At 37.6% G+C, this 23,913-nt stretch overlaps 1 protein-coding gene across 2 annotated transcripts; it reads right to left on the bottom strand.

The window, feature by feature from the left end:
• On the bottom strand, positions 1-22,037 carry kif20a (kinesin family member 20A). 2 transcript variants are annotated; one of them, XM_067375823.1, is made up of 19 exons: positions 21,875-22,037; positions 21,373-21,556; positions 18,404-18,526; positions 18,186-18,305; positions 17,878-18,016; positions 17,606-17,781; positions 16,558-16,663; positions 15,837-16,049; positions 15,580-15,691; positions 14,543-14,617; positions 14,234-14,377; positions 13,960-14,128; positions 13,704-13,853; positions 12,713-12,852; positions 12,506-12,608; positions 7,648-7,897; positions 7,436-7,527; positions 4,564-4,701; positions 1-996 (listed from the first exon to the last, which is right to left on the bottom strand). In XM_067375823.1, exons 2-19 carry the CDS (start codon positions 21,544-21,546, stop codon positions 649-651), a joined length of 2,772 nt encoding a protein of 923 aa, XP_067231924.1. In that variant the 5' UTR covers positions 21,547-21,556; positions 21,875-22,037; the 3' UTR covers positions 1-648. The 2 variants fall into 2 exon arrangements, with proteins under 2 accessions (XP_067231924.1, XP_067231926.1); XM_067375825.1 differs by lacking the exon at positions 1-996 and adding an exon at positions 2,667-2,846.
• Positions 22,038-23,913: the final 1,876 nt, after the last annotated feature.

Raw genomic sequence — 23,913 nt, 5'->3', positions numbered from 1 at the left:
GGGAAAACACTTAAACATTCAAAAGTGACAAACCATAAAACAAACATCTCCAACCCAACTCGAGCAAAATGTGCAAATGAGTAGCTAATGCAAGAATGTAGTGCTTAAATCTGTGCATTTGGCCACTTACAAACATGACAAACGGAAGAAAACTAGAATGCTTATTTGGTGACAATAACACTGAATGCCTAAAGAATCACTCCCAAACTTCAAAAGAAAGCAGCAAGCATGACATTTTAAAATGAACTAACAAAGCATGGAATGGACCAAGGTTATGCTCAGATTTATGTATCTTATACATTAGGGAAACACATGGAATGCAGGTTTACTATTTGGAATCACTAATTTTATCTTTGTCTTGTATTTACAGTTTGATTTGGTTTGCATAATACATATTTAAAAAAAAAAATAAAAACAGTAAATGACAGTAGTACATGACCATGCTTTTACAATGAAAAACCTTGAGCACAAATATAAATGCCCAAATACCCATAAAATGTTTTCAGAAAAAAAGAATCACTCTTATCAAAATAAGGCCCATTTGTGTATCAACAAGGCCCCGTGATTATATTAAAAGATGACTTGTCTAAAAACAGAAATCTAAAGACTGAAAACCAAGAAGCATTTATATCTCCCAGTGAACAGCTCTTAATATTTGACTCTGAGCTGGATGGGAGTGGATGGAGGAGAAGGCTGCCGTGTGCGCAACACACGGGCGTATGGGGTTGTGACTTCTGCTCGCTGCCGGGTCTGTCGCGATGGGGTCTTTGAGGGTGTGCGGGAGGGGAACAACGAGCGGAAGAAGGCTCGTTTTTCGGGAGGCTGGTTTTCCACATAAGCTACCGCTACCCCGCAGCCCCTCTTTTTGCAGGAGCCGGGTGCCGTGGGAGGCTGAGGTGGCTGTGTTCTGTGATATTGTGCAAGCATCTCGTCTTTCTTGCGTAGTTCTGCTTTGACCAGCTGCAGGCTGGTGTGCAGCTCCACCAGCATTTGGTCCTACAGATGAAGAAAACAGGGAGGAGAGGGCAGCGAACAGGGTTAGAGGCGCCAGAGGGCAAAAGATGAGGTGGAAACTGGAATTAACTGTCATTAATTATTTTCAAATCACACCTATTAGATAAATACAGGTGCTGGTCATATAATTAGAATATCATCAAAAAGTTGATTTCACTAATTCCATTCAAAAAGTGAAACTTGTATATTATATTCATTCATTACACACAGACTGATACATTTCAAATGTTTATTTTTTTTAATTTTGATGATTATAACTGACAACGAAGGAAAATCCCAAATTCAGTATCTCAGAAAATTAGAATATTGTGAAAAGATTCAATATTGAAGACACCTGGTGCCACACTCTAATCAGCTAATTAACTCAAAACACCTGCAAAGGCCTTTAAATGGTCTCTCAGTCTAGTTCTGTAGGCTACACAATCATGGGGAAGACTGCTGACTTGACAGTTGTCCAAAAGACGACCATTGACACCTTGCACAAGGAGGGCAAGACACAAAAGGTCATTGCAAAAGAGGCTGGCTGTTCACAGAGCTCTGTGTCCAAGCACATTAATAGAGAGGCGAAGTGAAGGAAAAGATGTGGTAGAAAAAAGTGTACAAGCAATAGGGATAACCACACCCTGGAGAGGATTGTGAAACAAAACCCATTCAAAAATGTGGGGGAGATTCACAAAGAGTGGACTGCAGCTGGAGTCAGTGCTTCAAGAACCACTACGCACAGTCGTATGCAAGACGTGGGTTTCAGCTGTCAAATTCCTTGTGTCAAGCCACTCTTGAACAACAGACAGCGTCAGAAGCGTCTAAAGACAAAAAGGACTGGACTGCTGCTGAGTGGTTCAAAGTTATGTTCTCTGATGAAAGTAAATTGTGCATTTCCTTTGGAAATCAGGGTCCCAGAGTCTGGAGGAAGAGAGGAGAGGCACACAATCCACGTTGCTTGAGGTCCAGTGTTTCCACAGTCAGTGATGGTTTGGGGTGCCATGTCATCTGCTGGTGTTGGTCCACTGTGTTTGAGGTCCAAGGTCAACGCAGTCATATACCAGGAAGTTTTAGAGCACTTCATGCTTCCTGCTGCTGACCAACTTTATGGAGAGGCAGATTTCATTTTCCAACAGGACTTGGCACCTGCACACAGTGCAAAAGCTACCAGTACCTGGTTTAAGGACCATGGTATCCCTGTTCTTAATTGGCCACAATACCCCATAGATTTTCTATGGAGTTAAAGTCAGGCGAGTTTGCTGAAGAGGAAGATGCGATATGCCAGACCCAACAGTGCAGAAGAGCTGAAGGCCACTATCAGAGCAACCTGGGCTCTCATAACACCTGAGCAGTGCCACAGACTGATCGACTCCATGCCACACCGCATTGCTGCAGTAATTAATTCAGGCAAAAGGAGCTCCAACTAAGTACTGTACATGCTCATACTTTTCAGGTTTACATTTTTTTAGTTGGCCAAGATTTCTAAAAATCCTTTCTTTGTCTTGGTCTTAAGTAATATTCTAATTTTCTGAGATACTGAATTTGGGATTTTCCTTAGTTATCAGTTATAATCATCAAAATTAAAAGAAATAAATATCTGAAATATATCAGTCTGTGTGTAATGAATGAATATAACATACAAGTTTCACTTTTTGAATGGGATTAGTGAAAGAAATCAAATTTTTGATGATATTCTAATTAGATGACCAGCACCTGTATATGGTTAAAGTCAGGAACATGTTAGTAAATTAATTAAGAGGAAGTAGTTTAGAGAAAGGGATGTGTGTGAATCTTGTGCATCATTCACATGTCATTGTTTGGATTTTGTTCTTAGTAAATATGGTCAAAGTCTAAATTAGAGTGAAAGGGGTTAAAGAGAGAATATAGGGAGAAACAAAGAGGGAAAGGTGTTGATGTGGTACAGACCAACTCTCCAGGCAGACATGTCAACTTGTGTTGAATAATAGGGCTGGGTTTAAATAAATAATAATTTGATTCCTCTATTTTAATCTTTTCTCATTTTTATGAACCGATATGGATTCTTAAATCCCAAGATTTGATCTTCTAGTCTAAGCTGTTTTCAGATGATGAATGAACAGAACATTGTAGCACTCCTCCCATACAATAAATCACAATAAGCTTTGTGCTGTTTGATATGAAAAAGTCTCATTTTAATTTCTGTCCATTATGAAATTCAAACAATTTGGCACTCTAATGTGGTGTGAACGCTTGAACTGAAGCGCTTCAGCAATCTAAGCAGCAGCGTGGAGTGCGAATGAATGAATGAATGAATGAACATCTGAAGGTACAGTATATCTTACTGAAATCCATATCATGTCATGTTATCGTTCAATTAGGCTGTGTGTTCACCAAAGGTTTTTTTTTAGCCAGATGATAGCAGGAGTCTTACTAGCATCTCATTTCACAGATAGTTTGTTTTTATATAAAAATGTTGATGCAATGTTAAAGTATTTGCTCTGGCTCTTTATTTTAATTGTTTTGTTCCGTTATTATGCTTCTTGTTGCCATCTGTTGACGTTCTACAAGCAGAATGTGGCGGTTGGTTTGTGTGGTATTTGTCCCACCCCTCCCCCTCTGTGATTGGACGACTGTGTACAAAGTAACAGTGATGAGCACTGTTTGTTTTTTTTTACCAAAAGTTGAACATTCTTCAACTCGAGACGACCGGTAAAAAACATTGAGTGCTCAGCATGAAATAGACGCTCAGCACCTCCTTATGCTCCTGCCTTTTTAAAAACATGGTGCTCCAATTGAACAAATACGCCAGCCGCGGGGGAAAAAACGCTTTGGTGGACGCTTTGTTTTATTTACATCTCTTAGCAGTCAAAACACTATTTGTAAACAATGCCACTTAAATGTTAAATTTACCTCACAAAAGCTATTTATGTTAATCAGTCAGCTAGAAAAGTTAACTCTAGAGGAGCATTTTGCTAAATATATGCACTACATGGTACTTTTTTTTCCTTCAATATTTAATGTTTGAATAAATCAGACAGTTATGACAGCCACCATTTTAATGTTTATATTTCAAAAAACAAATTGAAGTAGAAACATTATGCAATTGTAAAGTTAGTATAATAACTTAAATTACACAAGGAACTTTTTATAATATTAAAGTGTTTGTATACATATAAATTTTAACCTTCAGTATTATAGTAATGTAGTACCAACTCACTCCCTGTATGGTTTACAGCATTAGTTGAGATTTTTTTCCTTGAGGAAATTTGCCATGTACTGTACCTGATACATATCGAAATTAATCGATATCAAATCAAGTTGAATCGAAATCAAATTGCAAGCTTTTGAATTGAAACTGAAATTTGTCTCAATACCCAGCCCTATTGAATACCCTCATTAACAGCAAACCCCCTTTGAGCTCTGCAACACTGCAGATTGTCTACATACACAAACAGCTACATTACACATTAAAGGAAAGGTTAAAAAAAAAGCATAATAGTAAATGTAAATGTTCAAACTGTTGGGTGAAATTATGTAAACACAATGTGACAAATTGGCACATCTTTCCCGTGTATTCGTGTTCATTACCTGTTTGGCCAGTTTGCTGTCTGCTGAGGAGAGAGCGTGACGGAGTTTCTCTCCATCTGTGTTGCGGCAGCATGCTCTTTCTCCTGACTGCAGCTTGATGCCCAACGTCTGAAGCTCCACCCGCAGCTGCTTCAGGTTCTACACACAAAACACAAACACACTCATAACGCAGTCCCATATATGGGATAATCCATTTCTCCCTTTCATGTATAGCAGAAAAAAAAAAAAAAAGAACACAATCATGTAAATAGTCAACAGTGAAGGATTAGACTTTGTACCATCAAGCGCCCCCTGGAGGAAGACATCAGAGGGACTTTGTCTACAATAGGAACAGTTATTAGCTAGCAACATTTCCACTCAATGTACCATCAATGAACATGAAATTATAAATTCTATGTTTTAAAAACATTATTACTTTAAGTGTATAATACATTTCTATTAAGTACATTTTACTATACAGTAGTAGGCTGAAAATATTTCATCATCATCTTGGCAGGTTTAAGTGAAGACATCAGAATTTCTGTGCTATATATGACAATAGTATCAAATGAAATGGTGAAATGCTAAAGAAGGGCAGCTATGGAGATGAAGTTCACGTGGACTGTCCCAGACAGGGAGACTACAATCGCAGAAAACACCACAAGCAGCACGTGTTTGAGTACGTGCAGTTGGCCACTCTTTGACTCCGAGATCCTGTTTATGCCTGGTATTAAAATGCGCTTCCTGTGGCCTGTTGTATGAAGCTAGCTGAACATTCTGAGTTTCAGAATAGGTTTAGAGTTGACAAATCCAGATAAATTTAACCTGATTTAAATCAGGTTCAGCAGTCTCACAACACTCTGTATAAACTTTCTCTAAATCAGGATTGATCCAGTGAGTTTGAGATTAACTCTGAAGCGTGTGCACCTGAAAGTGTGAAACGTGCAAACAGCTGAACGTGTAGAGCATCAGTTTGATTCACTTCTCGCGAGAGAGATGGCGTAATACACTTCTCTTCTAAAGATTAGGAGATCATTATGAAAACATATCATGAAATTAAATGCATTTACAAGGCAGGAATAAACACTGCTGTTGCAGCAAAAGTTTGAGAAGGCAGCTGAAAGACAATCTCTGACTATATCAATGCACACGAATCAAAGAAATAGGCCTAATCATTTTTATAGGTTCACAAAGAGCTCAAATGAATACACGCAAGCTTAATTTGTTTAAAAGCTTTATATATTAAATGCATGTATTAATTTAAAAGCAAAGTAATATTTGCAAATTAATATAATATAAATATATTACATGAATTATACATAATTTTTTCATATAATAATATTAATATAATAAATAGCAGCAAAAGATGAGCAATTTTGTCTCTAAATTTCTTTAACTCTAAACTGCTTTAATTTGGAGAGAGAGATACAGGGGAAACTGCTTTATTGTATCAGATGTGTGTCACTTTGCTCTCAGCTGGTTGATCCAGATTTGGTCCGAGATCTCTTGGATCTTAATTTTAACACTGAACCAAAAAATAACGAACCTAAAGGAATAGGGATACATTCACAACCTCATTGGTCGGATTTTATGACGTATTGCCTATTTTGAGACGGAACTTATATAACATCCAAAACAATGCTGTGTGCTGAGGTAAATGCGCTTGAGGTAAATGCGCTTGTATGTGCGTAGCCTGCATGTGATGGTATTTTGGCCAGCTGGGAACTCGTGAAGAGCTCATAAAACGTTTAAAGGAGTCAAAACCACGGCGAGAATCCCTCTGTCACACACACAAATGATCAGCTGCGTGGAGACGCGCATCTGATGCCTGTGATGGGCAAACTCGTGACTATGACGAAAAAAAAAAATACAATATGCGTGAAGTTTGTCCTTTTTTTGGATCTCATCTTCCTGTTTTTGGTTCGTTTACATGTCTTTGGTCAATGCTGCGTTCATATCATACGAACCACATCAGTGTTAATTTGGAAGTGGACCAAGACCCATCTTTTCAGCGGTCTCGGACCCCTTGTTTTGTGCGTACCAAAAGTTTTTGCAATTAACATAGGAGCGAGGAAAAATATACAGAGCAGCCGCTTTCGTTTCTGCTCTGTGAGCTGCAAAATCACAGCGAATGCGGTGAGTATGTGTTAGATCTTTAGCCAACAATGTTCTCACCATTCCTGATTTCTAAGTTTGGTTTGAAGGCGAAAAACAAAATGAGCACAAAGTATAAATCCCGTTTGGCTAGAGCACTTCCCATAATATTTACACATTAGGTCAGTTGTGGTCAATACATTCAACCACACGAGCATTTACACTATGAAAGCAATCCAGTCAAATGAGTTTGACTACTTCAGCAAGTGGTTAAAAGTGGACAAGCTAAAAAAATGTTTTAGACTCCGTTTACACCTGTATTAAGCGTTGCCAACTTGTGATCCGATCAACCAAAACGCATCTTAATAACAGGTGTAAACAGGGCCACAGAAACCTTGTGGTTTAATAATCTCAAACTAGTACATTTCATGATTTGATTAGTTGTACAGCCCTGCTGTTGATTATTCCAGAATTTGCCAAATTCCTTGAAGCAGTCACATTAGCAAAATTTTGCAGGAAAAAAAAAAAAAAAAAAAAAGGTTCATTGTCTAGAGCGTAGTGATGCACAAAGCACCACTCATGCAGAAACCAAGCATCTTCCACACAGCGAATTTGAGCGAATTCCTATTGAAATGACTTGTACTTTTGTATGCAAAATTTAGCAGAGTAACAATAAATGTGAACGCACCTCAGTAGTTCATACAGTCAGTTACATGGCAAAACCATTGAGAGAAAAAAAGAGAAAAAAAAAAAAGAATTAAACACCCTAGCACATCCAGTGAAAAACGAAAGCACTGACCCTCTGACCCTCCTCCAGTTTCCTCTCAGCTGTAGTTGTCAGGTTGCCTGTGATGCCCGTCAGTGGGAGGTTCTCCTGGAAACGCTTCAGTTCTAAAGAAGAGTGTAGATTTAGTTGTAGAAAAGTGTCAGGTAAACTGATTTTTTTTACTTGTAAAATTGAGTCTTTACACAGTTACCTGAAAATTATCCAATGTCATATGCAAAACTTACCAAGAGTTTTCAGACGCAGTTCTGTTTGTTTCAGGTCCAGCTCAGCTTTGCACTGATCCAGCTCGGCTTTACACTGCATGAGCTCCACGCTCTCATGATCCGTGTCTCGTTTATGCGTTGAAGCCAAGCGCCGTGAGCGCCGGGGACCGTTGACGTCACTCAGAGGTGGGAAAACAGGAGCTGGGGCAATATTACCCTCTTCCTTTTCCTTAAGAGCAGCAGTAAGCTCTCTGATCTCATCATCTCGCTCCTTCAAGAAATGATAAAATTAAAACTATTAAAATCACATCTTTTAATTTATCCTCGATCAGTATAGTAATAACATCAGCTTTGGAAACAATAGTGTTCACTCACACTGTTGTATTTAAAAACAAATATATAAAAGTGAATATATTATACAGGTGCTGGTCATATTAATAGTAGTAATACAATATGTTAATAGAATAAAGAATATAATAGAATATAGTAATAGAATATCGTGAAAAAGTTAATAATTTTATATTGTAAATTATTATTTTTTTTAAATGAAACTTTCAGATTCCCTACATGTAAATTAAAACATTTCAAAGAGATTTTTTTTTATTTGTTGATTAGAGCATACAACTCATGAAAGTGTTAAAATCCAGTATCTCAAAATATTTATATTTACATTTGAGTTTCATTAAATGACCATCCCTACAGTATAAATTCCGGGTATCTCTTGTTCTTTGAAACCACACTAATGGGGAAGACTGCTGACTTGGCAATGGTCCAGGAGACAATCATTGACACCCTCCACAAAGAGAGTAAGTCACAGATGGTCATTACTGAAAGTGGTGGCTGTTTACAGAGTTATGTATCAAAGCATATTAAATGCAAAGTTGACTAGAAGGAAGAAATTGGGTAGGCAAAGGTGCACAAGCAACAGGGATGACCACAAGCTTGGGAATACTGTCAAGTAAAGCCGATTCAGACACTTGGGAGAGCTTCACAATGAGTCAAATGAAGCCGGAGTCAGCGCATCAAGAGTCACCACACTCAGACATCTTCAGGAAAAGGACTACCAAGCCACTTCTGAAACAGACATAACGTCAGAAGCATCTTACCTGGGCTAAGGAGAAAAAGAACTGGACAGTGAACAGTAGTCGAAAGTCCTCTATTCGGATAAAAGTAAATTTTGCATTTCACGTTGAAATCATGGTCCCAGAGTCTAAAGGAAGACTGGAGAGGCACAGAATCCAAGCTGCTTGAAGTCTAGTGGGAAGTTTCTGAAGTTAGTAATGATTTGGGGGGCCGTGACATCTGCTGGTGTTGGTCCACTGTGTTTTATCAAGTGCAAAGTCAATGCAGCCATCTTCCAGGAGATTTTGGAGCACTTTATGCTTCCATCTGCCTGACAAGCTTTATGGAGATGCTGATTTCCTTTTCCAGCAGGACTTTAGCACCTGCCCACAGTGCAAAAACCACTTCCAAGTGGTTTGCTGACCATGATATTACTGTGTTTTATTGGCCAGCCAACATGCCTGAGCCCTGAAACTATGGGATATTTTCAAGAGAAAGATGAGAAACAATATCCAACAATATACAGATGATCTGAAGGCTCAATAGTGCCTCAGCAGTGCCACAGGCTGATCACTTCCATGCCACACTTCACTGATGCTGTAATTTGTGCTAGGAGCAAGTCATTTGCTGTAATATGTGCTGCTGACCAAGTATTGAGTGTAAAAATGAACACACTTTAAAGAACTTGAACTTTTGTTTTGAAAATCCATTTTTTGATTGATCTTATGAAATATTCTAATATTTTGAGATACTGGATTTTGGACTTTCATGAGCTGTACCGCTCTAATCATCAAAATAAAAAAAATAAAAAAATAAAACGTTTGAAATGTTTTACTTTACATGTAGGGAATCTAGAATATATGAATTTCATTTTTAAAAATAATTTACAAAAAAAAAAAAAAAAATTCTCACGATATTCTAATTATATGACCAGCACCTGCATATAGACTTTTTTTTTTTTTTTTAAGTGTTATTAACACTTGTTCAGCAACAATGAATTAAATTGTTCAAACTTACGGTTTAATACTGATAATAAGAAATGTTTATTGAGAAGTAAATCAGTATATTAGAATGATTTCTGAAGGTTCATGTGACAATTTATGAAAATTCAGCTTTGCAACACAGGAATAAATTATATTAAAAGGTAACTTTTTTCTATTTTAACATTTTTTTAAATACCACAATATTAATGTTTTTGTGTTTTTGATCAGTCTTGGTTGCATTAGACTTTTAAAAAAGTATTACTTAAAATCTTGCATTGCATTTTTTTTTTTCAAAGTGCTACACATGATGAAATATTTTATCTATCCTATAGAAAACAATTGTAGAATTAGTTCGCTTACTATAAAAGCCAGAAGTGTTTTGAGGCCTCATGGCCTACGTGACTGATTACAAGGTCAAATGTATCTGAGAAGTTAGATTGGCCACCAAGCATATTTTGCTGGTAGTTTTCCACCAGACAATAGGTGGCTGTGAAATGAATAAGATCATTATTAAAAGGTGTCATGTGAAGGCTTCTTGCCTCCGGGGAGTGATGACTGTCTTTGATACAGTATTTCATTTAGCCTCAATTGGCAGAATTCCACCATTAGGGAGCAAGTCAAAAGTTGCAGACTAGTTGGCAGTCGGCAACCCTTACAAATGAATTATTTCTTGCGTAAGCAACACCTGCAGTTTAATTAATGATGTGACTGTGGTGAAAATGTTGGGGAGTACTTGGGAGACTCCAGGAAAGGGAAAGGGAGAAGAGCACCTATAAATGAGATCATGGGAAAGATCTGTAGTGGTGAATCTTACCAGAGAATGCCACTTTGTTGTGATTTAAAGGTGCCGTAGAACGTCTTTTCAAAAGATGTAATATAAGTCTAAGGTGTCCCCTGAATGTGTCTGAAGTTTCAGCTCAAAATACCCCATAGAATTCATTTTTTTAACTGCCTATTTTGGGGCATCATTAACTTTGCACCGATACAGACTGCAGCCCCTTTAAATCTTGTGCTACCCAGCCCCATAGCTCGTGCTTGCCTTAAACAGCATAAACAAAGTTCACACAGATAATATAACCCTCAAAATGGATCTTTACAAAGTGTTCGTCATGCAACGTCTAACCGCTTAAGTATTGTATTTATTTGGATGATTACATTTGATTCTGAATGAGTTTGATAGTGCTCCGTGGCTAAAGCTAACATTACACACTGTTGGAGAGACTTATAAAGAATGTTTATGCATTATACAGACTGCAAGTGTTTAAAAATGAAAATAGCGACGGCTCTCGTCTCCGTGAATACAGTAAGAAACGTCGGTAAATTTAACAGTACATTACCAACATGCTAACGAAACATTTAGAAAGACAATTCACAAAAATCACTAAAAATATCATGATATCAATGATCATGTCAGTTATTATTGCTCCATCTGCCATTTTTCGCTATTGCTCTTGCTTGCTTACGTAGTCTGATGATTCAGCTGTGCAGATCCAGACGTCAATACTGGCTGCCCTTGTCTAATGCCTTTAACGAACTGGCATATGCAAATATTGGGGGCGTGCATATTAATGATCCCGAATGTTGCGTAACAGTCGGTGTTATGCTGAGATTCGCCTGTTCTTCAGAGGTCTTTTAAACAAATGAGATTTATATAAGGAGGAGCAAACAATGGTGTTTGAGACTCACTGTATGTCATTTCCATGTACTGAACTCTTGTTATTCAACTATGCAAAGGTAAATTCAATTTTTGATTCTAGGGCACCTTTAACAGATAAAAAAAAAAAAAAAAAAAAAATGTATAAGAACTGCACACTGGCCAGAGACAGATTCAGATGTGCAGCTGGCATCTCACTTTGTTGCTTGTCAATAAAGTTAAAACTCCTGGGACCCGAAGATTTGACTCAGTTTTCTTTGAGACCAGAAGTGAAGGAACATCAAATTTGGGTTTCGATGTTTACAGGTTTACTGAAAAAAAAAAATGGGGTGAAATAATTTACTTATTTACTCTTTTTAATTTATTTATTTTGTTTGTTTTGTCTTGTCTTGTGTTTTGACAACTGTATAAGAATGAAAGAATGATACGCATCTTTTATAAAAAGCACAGTTGACAATTAGTGAATAGATAACCATTTGATTTCTCGATTTGAATCAATTTTCGGAAAGACGTCAATAAAACAGCTTGTGAACGATGTCACGTAACGCCACATTAACCTCATCTACCATATTCAGTGACCATAAACTCGTTAGTCAAAATTAACTCTAGAGAGCAGCATTCTGATAAATATATGCACCATTACAAATTCATTATAATTTTTAATGTTCTTCAATATTTATTGCATTTTTGAATAAATCAGTTATGACAGCCACAATTTAAATATTTATATTTAAAAAAAAAAAACTAACTAGTAGAAATGTGATTATGTACTTCTAAACTTTATAAAAAAAATAAAATAAAAAAAAAAACTAGTTTAAGTGTTTGTATATAAAAAAAAATTAATTTTAACCTTAAATATTATAGTAATGTAGTACCAGCTGACTCCCATGTGTAGTTTAGAGCATTAGTTGAGAGATTTTTGTACTGTACTGTACCTGATATACATTCAAAATAAATCGATATCGAATCGAAAGCATGTGAATAGAAATCAAATCGAATAGTGAAAATTGTGTCAATCCCCAGCTCTAATCAGTATGGTTATGCTGTGACATTATGAAATTAGGGAATTGTAATTAATTTGATAATACTAGCCCGATAATAATAATAATTATAATAATTTAATACATTAATGGGAAAAATTAGATGACTGTACTATAACTGCTCCCTTCACATCACTGACCTCTAGCTCTTGGCTGTAATATTTCTTCAGGCTGCTCTTCAGGTTGTTAATTTTGTTCTCGCATCTCTTCTCCATCAGATCCCTCTCTGTCTCCAGTGTCTCGCTGCACAAGAAGGGATCAACTTAAAACGTCTAAATTGTAACAACAACTTATATTGTGTTACAGTACATATGCACTAGAGATGCACTAAATCATCAGTCAGGTACCTGAAGTCATCCTGCATGCGGTTGATGACCTCCATCATCTCAGTGCAGACCTCCTCTCGAACCTGGGCCTCGATTTCCTCTTTCTCTTGCCTTTGGCGCAGCACCTCGCGCTTCAGAACATCAATGGCCTTCAGGAGCGCCTACCCAACATAAAGAAATCCAGCCGAATTATGAAATATTTCACTATCAGTAGGGTTTGAAAGATTTTTATGCTTTTCTGGAGAATATAGTTTCTGAGATATACACAAAAGAAAATAGAAAGTAATTTCATGACATTTTATATAGTCCATCAACAGTCATAGCGATTTTCTACAATTACTATCTACAGGGATAGTTCACGCAAAACTGAATTCTTTCATCATTTACTCACCTTCATGTTGTTTCAAACACACAAAACTTTGGTTAATCTTTGAAATTAAGGTAAAAAAAAAAAGGTCATAAAAGGCATCTTAAAACAAAATCCATATGAATCGAGTAGTTTAAACCAAGTCTTGTGAAGAGATATCATCAATTTATATGATGAACAGATTTAATTTAGGATTTTATTCACATATTAACATACATAGAGCACATCACATAGGAAGCTCGGGCATGTCACACGCTAGAACACCATTGGTTATTGTTCTAGTGTGTTGACACATGCACTAGCTTCCATGTTTACCATATGCGTGTCAATCATTGTTTAGATGCATATGAAAGCCTAAATTAAATTTTTGTCTCTTCACAAGAGTTGGATTATACCGCTTTAGTCATATGGATTTGTTTTATGATGCCTTTACAACCTTTTTGAGTGTTTTACATTTTGGTTACCTGGACACTGAAGAAAGTTTTCAGGTTTCATTAAAAATGTCAATTTGGAAAATTGATAAATATATTAATTTGTGTTTAAAATTCATACAGGTTTGGAAATTTCATTTTTGTGTGAACTATCCTTGAAATTATCACCAACGATTATTCTCTCTTACAATTAACCAAATCAAACTGGATTTACTTCAGGATCAAACATGGTGATGTCTCCTTCCTCATCACTCTCCTCCTCATCCTCCTCCAGTAAAGTGGTGTCGTTGGGATGAGCCGGCTCCTCACGAAGCAACGACAGGATGTATGCCACACGCGTCTTGCTGCACGGCCCATGTACCAGCTAAAAATTTGAAAGATATTTGTAAATGGACATTTAAACAATGTTGTATGGTGTCCAGAAGAGGAAATGTATGAACATTTTTCAGAGACAGAAGCATCTTTTCTACCTGTGTGGCAATGGCAGAGAATTTGAGCGCTTGGAGCGTTTCGTCATAGGTGGAGGCACAGGAGTTGATGTTGACCACCATGCAAGAGCGCCCGTGACCACAGAAGAAACTCTGGAGGACCCTGGTTAGCTTGCTGTCTCTGAATGGAACAACCAGCGGAGGACGAGACCTGTGGCAATGACAGTGTAATGACGTCCCTAATTGCTTTGACAATTGTTGGACAACTAGTGGACCATCATGACCCATCACACTGTGCAAATTGTGTCACACTCACTTATTGGTTTGATTGTGTCTCAGAGCAGTGATGCAGCGCCCCAGTGTCAGCAAAGAGGTGTTGATGTTGTTTGCCTCCTTCATTCTCTCGCCATTCTGTTGGGTTTTACAGCGCTCAGACCCCGCCAAATCACACACAGAGAGCCTGCCGGAAGAAGCAGATAATTCAAAATCAAAACCTTTTGTCTTTTAATTGCCAGGGTAATTCTAAAGGGTTCAGTCCAATACACCACTAAAATGGCTGAAATTACCAAAAAAAAAAAAAAAAAAAAACTTATGAAGAAGCACACAGCAATGTTGAAGGACTCACTCGCTGATTCTGGTCACTTGTCCCAGCTCTGCTTTTGGTTTGACATGTAGAACACGGATAGTAAAGATACTATGGCTAAAAATGGAGAGAAAAATACACATGATTCTATTAATTTTCAACTGAATAAACCATACTTTTATTTCAGGTATTCTTGCATACATGAAAAGATAAAAGCATGTAAATTTTAAATATATATTCCAAATAAAAAGATTCCGATTGGGCAGAACTTGGACAGAAGAGTAGGTTTGGTCGCAATTCTTAGATGAAAAGGGTACATTGTTGATTGTCTATGGCATGGAGATGTTTAAAGCACAGCTGACAGAAGTCAGAAGTGACAAATCCACAAAACCAACTTGAACCTGTTGCAAAATCCGTGTTGGGGAAACATCTCACCCTTACGCGAAATTCCCAATCATGTACATTTTTTTTTAAAATGACTGGATTTTACCAGAGACTATTCTCAGAACAACGTTAAATGCGACCACACCTTAGTCGCAATGAAACTTAAATAACAACTGGTCTTTTCTTCCATATTGCAACATAATCATGAGGGTAACATTATCAAAAAAGAAAAAAAAATATGTAGGGCAGGACTTGGTTCTGTGTATCGGTTGTTGATTGGATTTTGAGATGTGGGCATGGCACTCAAAATTGGAGGCAGATGAACGTGGGCTTGAAGGAACAGGTTTAAAGGCCAGAACATTCAAGCAATTGCTGCCAATTCGAAAAAGAAAAGAAAATGCGCACGGCCACAAGGGCATTCATAACGGTGCGTGTCTGACTCTCTATCCATTTTGCCATGACTGCAATTTGCAAATGTTTTATGTGATATTTTGTGTGCAACTTTGGGTGAAAACATAGCCATTTTCTCTAGAAGATCAAGTTATGACAATTTAATTAAACATTAGAAGGTCAAAACATCTTTTAATGAAACATACGCATGGATGAATTGTTCACAATAAGATCAACAACATGCATTCAGAAAGTGGAGTAAATTTTTCACAGGATAATGGGAATGGATGACATTAAGCAGGTACCTGCGGCTGGAGTTGTGGTTTAGGTGAGTACTGGCAAAACTTTGGTTGCGTTGTCCAACTTTAAGCACTTTCCAAGCCTCTTCTGCACTTTGTACTTGAATCCAGGTCAGATCTAATGGAAGGACATAAATGATTCAATATAATTAAAATGGCTAAGTAAAAAAAAAATAATAATAATAAAAAATAAATAAATAAATGGTTATATATTTAAATCAGAAATTGGAATTGGTCATTTCTATGCTCTTTGTGATTCTTACCCTTTACGTATGGGTTTCCGTGTTTGTCATCGCTGAGGCGTAGTGTGGCTCTCTTGCGGGACTGAAGTGAAGGTGGAGCGTCCAGGAGATCATAAAGAAATTCGTTGTAGATCTCATAAAACGAGACCCACACTGAGAACTGTACCCCCTCCTCAAGGTCTTCCCCACCACTGAGACACAGGCCATTTGTCTCCAAACAAATGCCATCTGAATCTGTAATAAAAAAAAAAAGTAAAAAAAAAAAAACACCTGCTTACAAGAAATCTCATACATTTTACATTTGGATTAATGTTGCAAGTGAGAGTGAGATTTCCCCACCGATTTTGCATCGGGTTTCAAATTGGTCACAAATTCGCCATGCTGACCAACAGAAAGCTGCTTGGTCTACAAGTGACTTCTGTGCAAACAGTGCTTCATACAATGGAAAATTGACCTTTTTTGCCAGCAAAATTTCACTTTTGTGACTGCACCTGATATGATAGGGAGAACTACAACATGTAGCTCAAACATTACCGAGATCTCAAAGGTTACTGACAAATTAAAGCTGGAATTTGTCATCACCCCCCAATATGAATTCCAATCTCTTTGTTTGAGTGGCCTGACTTATCAATATTGACTCAATTAGCGTTTGGGACAAGACTGCCTGGCGAATGGGACAAGTGTCATTATTTCTGCAATTTTTTTTAAGTATGAAGTAGCTCAGGGTCAGATAACTCCTTACCCTCCAGCTGTGTTGCTATGTGACTGGTTGCTGAGAGTCCACTGATGCCACTGTCCCAGGACAAACCTGCACGCAGCCTAGAATGATGTCCACCTGTGCTTTCCTCCTGAACAAAAGGAAGACAATTAGAAACTGTCCAAGAAAAATCTGAAAATATTGAGGGACAAAAAGGATTACTATTACTGTCTTTTTTTTAAAAATAGAAACATTGAATAATATCTCAAGAATCACCACCAGCTTATAATTCTGTTTAATATAACAATCACACATTTTCATACATGGTTGCCACATTTTATTTCTAATTGCTAAAGTTCATAAAAATGCTTAATTGACTGATGTTTCTTGAGTTTAGTTATGCTTTCAAATGATAATCACAGATGAACAAATCTTCAAGGTTCCTTACACATTTTCTATTTCAAAATTCAATACTTTTCCAGACTCAAATTTCCAAACGATTTTTTTTTAGAACATAATTAACAAATGGTTCATACAGCATTATTTTTGGTAAACAGTACAGTCATCTGTAAATAATTCTCTTTTTTTCCTCCATTGGTTTCCTCAAAGTGATAAAATATGCTTACATGAGGAGAAGAAGCCTAAAACGTTTTATAAACGTACATATGTTTACATTTGACACATTAGTTTGATACTGTAAATGTGGTTGGATGTTGCACGATGACCAAACATCAAAGTACAGTCTAATTTAGATGATTGCTTCCTTTCTGTTGCTGGTTTGAGTGGCACACACACATTGATTTAATGAAGTTCAAAACAGACTCGCTTATGGTTAAGACAAACAGTTTTGTGTTTGACAATCACTAAACTTTTGCCATGAAAACACTTTGCTTGCGTGATGCATTTTTTTTTTTTTTTTAGAAATTTTATATTTCAGAAAACAGAAAAGGAGCAACGGTCCACTTTATTCCACACTTATTGCTATACTATTGCCAATCTGCACATAGAAGGTTGCACATGAGCATTGTCTAAATAAGCATCTCTAATTATCACTTAGCAAATTACTTATTCAACCATTCTAATTCTTTGTTACCTCTTTCAGCAAAGCATCACGGCGCATTTCCTCAGCACGGACCTCACCAGCATCCAGCTTACGGACCTCTTGGCTCAGTACGGGCTTGAGGTCCATGGCGGAGTACAGCCGCCCAGACAGCTTCAGGAATACAGACACTAATGCCCGCGGCAGCAGTCCCGCCTCTCCACCAGCACCTGTTGAATCAAAGCAACACTAGTACTCTTATAACATAAATACATGCACCAAACAAACACGCTAAAATCCAGTCTGTTGTGTTGTGGCCGTCTTACCCTGTATGGTGTAGGTTTTGCCCGAGTTGGTCACACCATAAGTATAGAGGAGGCGGTTTTCTCCATGCAGAACATCTCGTACCATCTCCCTTATGGTGTGATCGTAAACCTCCTGCTGAGGGGTTTGTGGTCCAAAAATCTGCACAAAAGGGAAAAAAAAAAAAAAAAAAAAAAAATTCAAATGATGCTGCATCTAGGGTGAAGCTTTTCAGTAAGAAGTCTAAGAACATTATTGTATTGGCCAGTGAAACATTTCTATGCTATATTAATGCTATATTTGATGATTTCCTTAATAGTGGATGCATTACCTTGGTAAAGGTAAACTTGTGCAGGCTTTGAGAGACCCCTCTCTCAGCACTCTTCATGTTGCGGGAGTCTTTTGGCGCTCTGAGAAGCAGACTGCCCTCAGACTGCACATTTACACAACCCTGAACAGCACAAACAGAGCAATAAAGACGTCAATGTTTGTCAACCAAGTCTTTCCTTGCTTTAAAAAGTGTTTCACAAGTCTGTCAAATTCCTTTACCTGCTCCTCTCCCCGCTCCTTCTCTGCCTCGGTAAGAGGACGGATCCGTAGGAAAACCTTCAGCTTCTCTGATCCATCATCAGCGCTGCCTCTTCTGCTGACATCACTCTTGACCTGCACAGGCTGCCAGTCACACAAATGAAAGAACTGAGAACTTGTCCACACCAATAGGTTTACATTGGGAAAAAAAAATAAAAATCTTTTTCTCTCCATCTTGGCCTTCCGTCCACACGGAGACGTGTTGATCAATGAAGACGAAGCTTTTTGAAAACACTCTTCCAAATGGATACATTTGAAAACGTTGTTTTCGCGTTGTAGCGTGGACTGTGAATACTGAGGTATTTGAAAACTATGACAGGTTTAGTCAAGTGATGCATTCATACAAATAATATCTATGGTTATACCGGCATTGTTGTGGCTGCTATTTACTTTCATAGTGTTGTTAAAGAAATGTTCCTTTGTAGAATATCCATATTACATTCCTGCAAAGATGACAGAAAATTTACTTGCAAATGCTGTCCTGAGGCAAAAGTGAGTAGTGGGATATTTTGCAAATAAAAAGATTGTGCCAGAAGTGAGAGTAAGGAGATTTAAGTATTTTCAGATGTGTCAGCATGGATGAGCAAGATTCAAAATGTTAGTACGGACGAGGAGTATTTTAAAACACCGTTTTCAAATGTATCTGGATTAATGTAGATGTAGCCTGAATCTGAACAAAGCCTGAGGTGAGGAACTAACCATTAAGTAAGCAGTTTGTGTTGACCGGAGGAAAAACATATTACTTACAGCTGTCTTTAATGAAAAGAATGATTGTGAAGGAGCCGCTTCTGGCAATATGACCATCTGAGACATAAGAGTTGACTGAACAAACAGTAAACGTAAGCCTGGGGCAAGTATGGCAAGCAGATTTAACATTTAAGAACACCGAATTAATAGTTTCTGTGATGCAGAAAACTTTGCATCTAGTGTCGACAGCCTAAAGCTGTTTACAGGGCTTGAAATGAACTTATTTACTTGGTAGAATTCAATAAAATTGTAACCAGTAACAAAGGAAGTTACTTGTCACTACTCAAATAAGTGCTTGTACAGTACAAATATATGTCACACAAATAAAAATAAAAAAGTACTAGTAACATAACAATAGATGTTAGTAAGTTAAGAATTAAAGGGTTAGTTCACCCAAAAATTTAAATTCTGTCATTTATTACTTAGTTTTAAAGAGAAAATACTCAGCAATGGTGTTGACTTATGAATTTGCACATGGTTTGTCTTAAAACATTAAAAACACCACATATAAAACATTAAAGGGTAAGTTTACCCAAAAATGAAAATTCTGTCATTAATTACTCACCCTCATGGCATTCCACCCGTAACACCTTCGTTCATCTTCAGAACACAAATTAAGATATTTTTGTTGAAATCTGATGGCTCAGTGAGGCCTGCATAGCCAGCAATGACATTTCCTCTCTCAAGATCCATTAATGTACTAAAAACATTTTTAAATCAGTTCATGTGAGTACAGTGGTTCAATATTAATATTATAAAGTGGCAAGAATATTTTTGGTGCACCAAAAAAACAAAAATGACTTATATAGTGATGGCCGATTTCAAAACAGTGCTTCAGGAAGTTTCGGAGCATTATGAATCTTTTGTGTCGACTCAGCAGTTCAGAGCACCAAAGTCACGTGATTTCAGCAGTTTGGCGTTTGACATGCGACCCGACATGAAAGATTCATACCGCTCCGAAGCTTCCTGAAGCAGTGTTTTGAAATCAGCCATCACTATAAGTCGTTATTGTTTTTTTTTTGGCACACCAAAAATATTCTCATCGCTTTATAATACTAATATTGAGCCACTGTACTCACATGTACTGATTTAGATGCGTTTTTAGTTCATTAAAAGGATTAGTCCACTTTTAAATAAAAATTCTCTGATAATTTACTCACCCCCATGTCGTCCAAGATGTTCATGTCCGTCTTTCTTTAGTCAAAAAAAAAAAGAAATTAAGGTTCTTGATGAAAACATTCCAGGATTATTCTCCTTATAGTGGACTTCAATGGCCTCCAGACGGTTAAAGGTCAAAATTACAGTTTCAGTGCAGCTTCAAAGGGCTTTAAACGATACCAGACGAGGAATAAGGAACGAATGCGGCGCCAGTTTCGTTTTTTTGCCCCAAGTAGAATAGGGAAGGCGTAGGACATACGGCATAAGCTTTTTCAAGAATGCGGAAAGCGGAAGCACATGCAAGGCGATAATGTGTTTATACAGTTGTATTTTTTTTTAAAATGACCGATCGTTTCGCTAGATAAGACCCTTATTCCTCGTCTGGTATCGTTAAAAGCCCGTTGAAGCTGCACTGAAACTAATTTTGACGTTCAACCGTATGGAGGCCATTGAAGTCCACTATAAGGACAATAATTCTAGAATGTTTACATCAAAAGCCTTAATTTCTTTTCGACTAAAGAAAGAAAGACATGAATATCTTGGATGACATAGGGGTGAGTAAATTATGAAGAAAATTTTATTTAAAAGTGGACTAATGGATCTTGAGAGAGGAAATGTCATTGCTGGCTATGCAGGCCTCACTGAGCCATCCGATTTCAACAAAAATATCTCAATTTGTGTTCCGAAGATTAACAAAGGTCTTATGAGTGTGGAACGCCATGAAGGTGAGTAATAAATGACATTTTCATTTTTGGGTGAACTAACCCTTTAATTATTCAAATAGCTTGCCACATGATGTGATGAATCGTTATGTTGTGGGCATCTGATTTCAAAGCATGTACACAATCCACGATTCTGGTATAATAAAAAGGACTATCACTAAAAAGTCAGCATCTGACAATCCATAGTTAGTTTTTCAGCTCTGAAGTTACAGTCGACAGAAACATGATCACCGATGCCAGACCTGACTGAGTCTCCAAACATGAAGACTACTTGTCAGAGCATAAGTCTACTGACTATCATACCTCTTTAGTGGGTGTTTGGGAATCTGCAGCAGGGGTAATGACGGAGATCTCTGGCAGAGGAGACACAAACCGCCGAGATCTCAAGAGAGCTCCGATATCAGCAGCTGTGGACTCAAAGACAGCACCACACTCATCCTCATCAGACAGAACCCCGCATGGAGACGCCAGAGCCATTATGACAAACCTAGAAATGAAAACATGGAGAATTATATACTCACAATAAACGGGTAATTCGATATTTACTCTCAGTAAGTTTATGAACGGAAACTACTTATAAACAAAGTCAATCGGCTAGCCAGCTAGCTACACTTCGCGTTCAAAGACGCTGTTTTGTGCTGGTTGTTAAACAATGAGACACTATGATACGATTAACACCAAAAGACGAGAATAGATGAGCAGAAAACAGCATTTCGACAGGAAAGAAACATTTTTTTGACTAACCGGAAGCTGTGTTTGCTCTTTGCAGCTAGCACCGCATATTTGAAGACTTTTACATTCTTACCTTGATTTAAGATGTCCTCTGGAGGAAAATACGATCCAAATATGATTTTACAGTTGTATAAATTACTCCTACAGCTCCCGAAAATCAGAACATCTAACCTGAACACACAGTTAGTACTGTAACTAAACTAAACTAAACTAAACTCATCTGTTCACCTGCACAGCGCATAGCTCACCAACGGTTACTGAGACAACAACATATTCGAACACCGCGGTCAGTGCGCTCCACCAATCACCGCGCACCAGAGCAACTCTTGCCAGCCAATCGGATACGCCGGAGGAAATACTTGGCTGTTGATTGACAGAGCCGGTTCTGGGTGTTGCCAGCGGCGGTTTTCCATAATTTATAATTTGACACTTTTTTTTTACTTTGTGATTTTTTTTTCTAAATCATGTTTAAAGTTTTTAGTTAAATAGTTCAGCCTTTTAAATTTATTTAAAATTAAAACCTCTGTATGTACGTTGCATTGCGGTTGAACATCCCTTTGCGGTGGTTGTGAAATGTCAAATGCTGACGAAAAACGCGTTAGGGTTAGTGAAGATTATTCTCACCTGTTTTATTATAGTCCGAAATGTATATTCAGGAAAAAAATATGATTGTACAGTCGCGCAGGCTGCGTTCGTCCAATCAATGCTCAGGAATCAGAAGCAGCAGGCGCGTGCACAGACTGTCAGAAAAAAATGTGCACAAATTATAACTTTAGAGGAGCTTGTCATTGGGGCAATGCCACAGTACCCTTGTTCCTTATCTACCCCTAAAAGGTGCATATTAGTACCTTAGAATAATAGTACTAACATTTTAGAGGTAAAATAGGTACAAAGATGTCTCTTTGAGGGGAATGCCTCAGTGTCAAGCTGTTGTTCACCAAAAATTATTATTATTATTATAATTTTTTTTGCAAAATTTTTCTGAAAGTGCAGATAGACCTCAAGTAGTGCTCAAGCACATGCCCTTTTGGCATCTGACTATATAAGTGGTCTTTTTGGAAACCATTTTTTTATTTTTTTTATTTTATATTTTAATTTTTATTTAAAGGGTTAGTTCGTCAAAAAATGAGATGATTGAGATGTTTTAAGTGGTTTAATTTCACAGCAGTGACAAACAGTGCCAAAGTTTAGGGCAAACATGATCGTTACCTGGCTGTCAATTGAAGTGGGTCATGGAGAAGAGGATGCTGTGCTCTGACAAGGGATATCGAAGGGGGGCAGTTGTCAGGTGCACGATTAACTGAGAATTGATATGGACCCAAATTAAAGGGTTAGTTCACCCAAAAATGAAAATAATGTCATTTATTACTCACCCTCATGTAAGCCCTTTGTTAATCTTCAAAACACAAATTAAGATATTTTTGTTGAAATCCGATGGCTCAGTGAGGCCTGCATAGCCAGCAATGACATTTCCTCTCTCAAGATCCATTAATGTACTAAAAACATATTTAAATCAGTTCATGTGAGTACAGTGGTTCAATATGAATATTATAAAGAGATGAGAATATTTTTGGTGCGCCAAAAAAACAAAATGACTTATCCTGCATCAACATCACACGCATGCGTCGTGCTGCTCACATGTACAGCATCAGCCAATACTGAGTTGGCGTTCTGACGTAGAACCTGGAAGCGCTTAACATAAACAGCCTATAAGAATGACATGGGAGAGACAAATTTGTTAAATAAAGTTATTTTTGTTTTGTTTTTGTGCACAAAAAATATTCTCGTTTCTTCATAACACTGCTGTCACGGTATTTGAATGCATTGTTTCCTGCTTGTCTCGTGTCTTTGTTGTTGTGTGTGTTTGTGGGCGTGCCTGAGCCACTTGGATGATCAGCGCTTCCAGCTGACACCTATCACAGCACCAGCTGCAGCTCATTTGCTCACCCTATATATACTCACTCATATCTCATCTCATTTGTCAGATTGTTGTTTGATGTCTCTGTGCTGTGTCTACCATCCTGTTCCTGTTTGGCGTGCCAGTCTCGTGATTCCTGTTCCTGTTCGGTGTCTATGTGGATTATGTTCTTTGTCTTGATTCTTCTGTCATCT

Source organism: Chanodichthys erythropterus, chromosome 22 (genome assembly GCF_024489055.1).
Source record: "Chanodichthys erythropterus isolate Z2021 chromosome 22, ASM2448905v1, whole genome shotgun sequence".
Taxonomy (NCBI): Eukaryota; Metazoa; Chordata; class Actinopteri; order Cypriniformes; family Xenocyprididae; genus Chanodichthys; species Chanodichthys erythropterus.
Note: the sequence above shows the minus strand (reverse complement) of the source record. Positions and strands in the feature narration are given on the sequence as shown.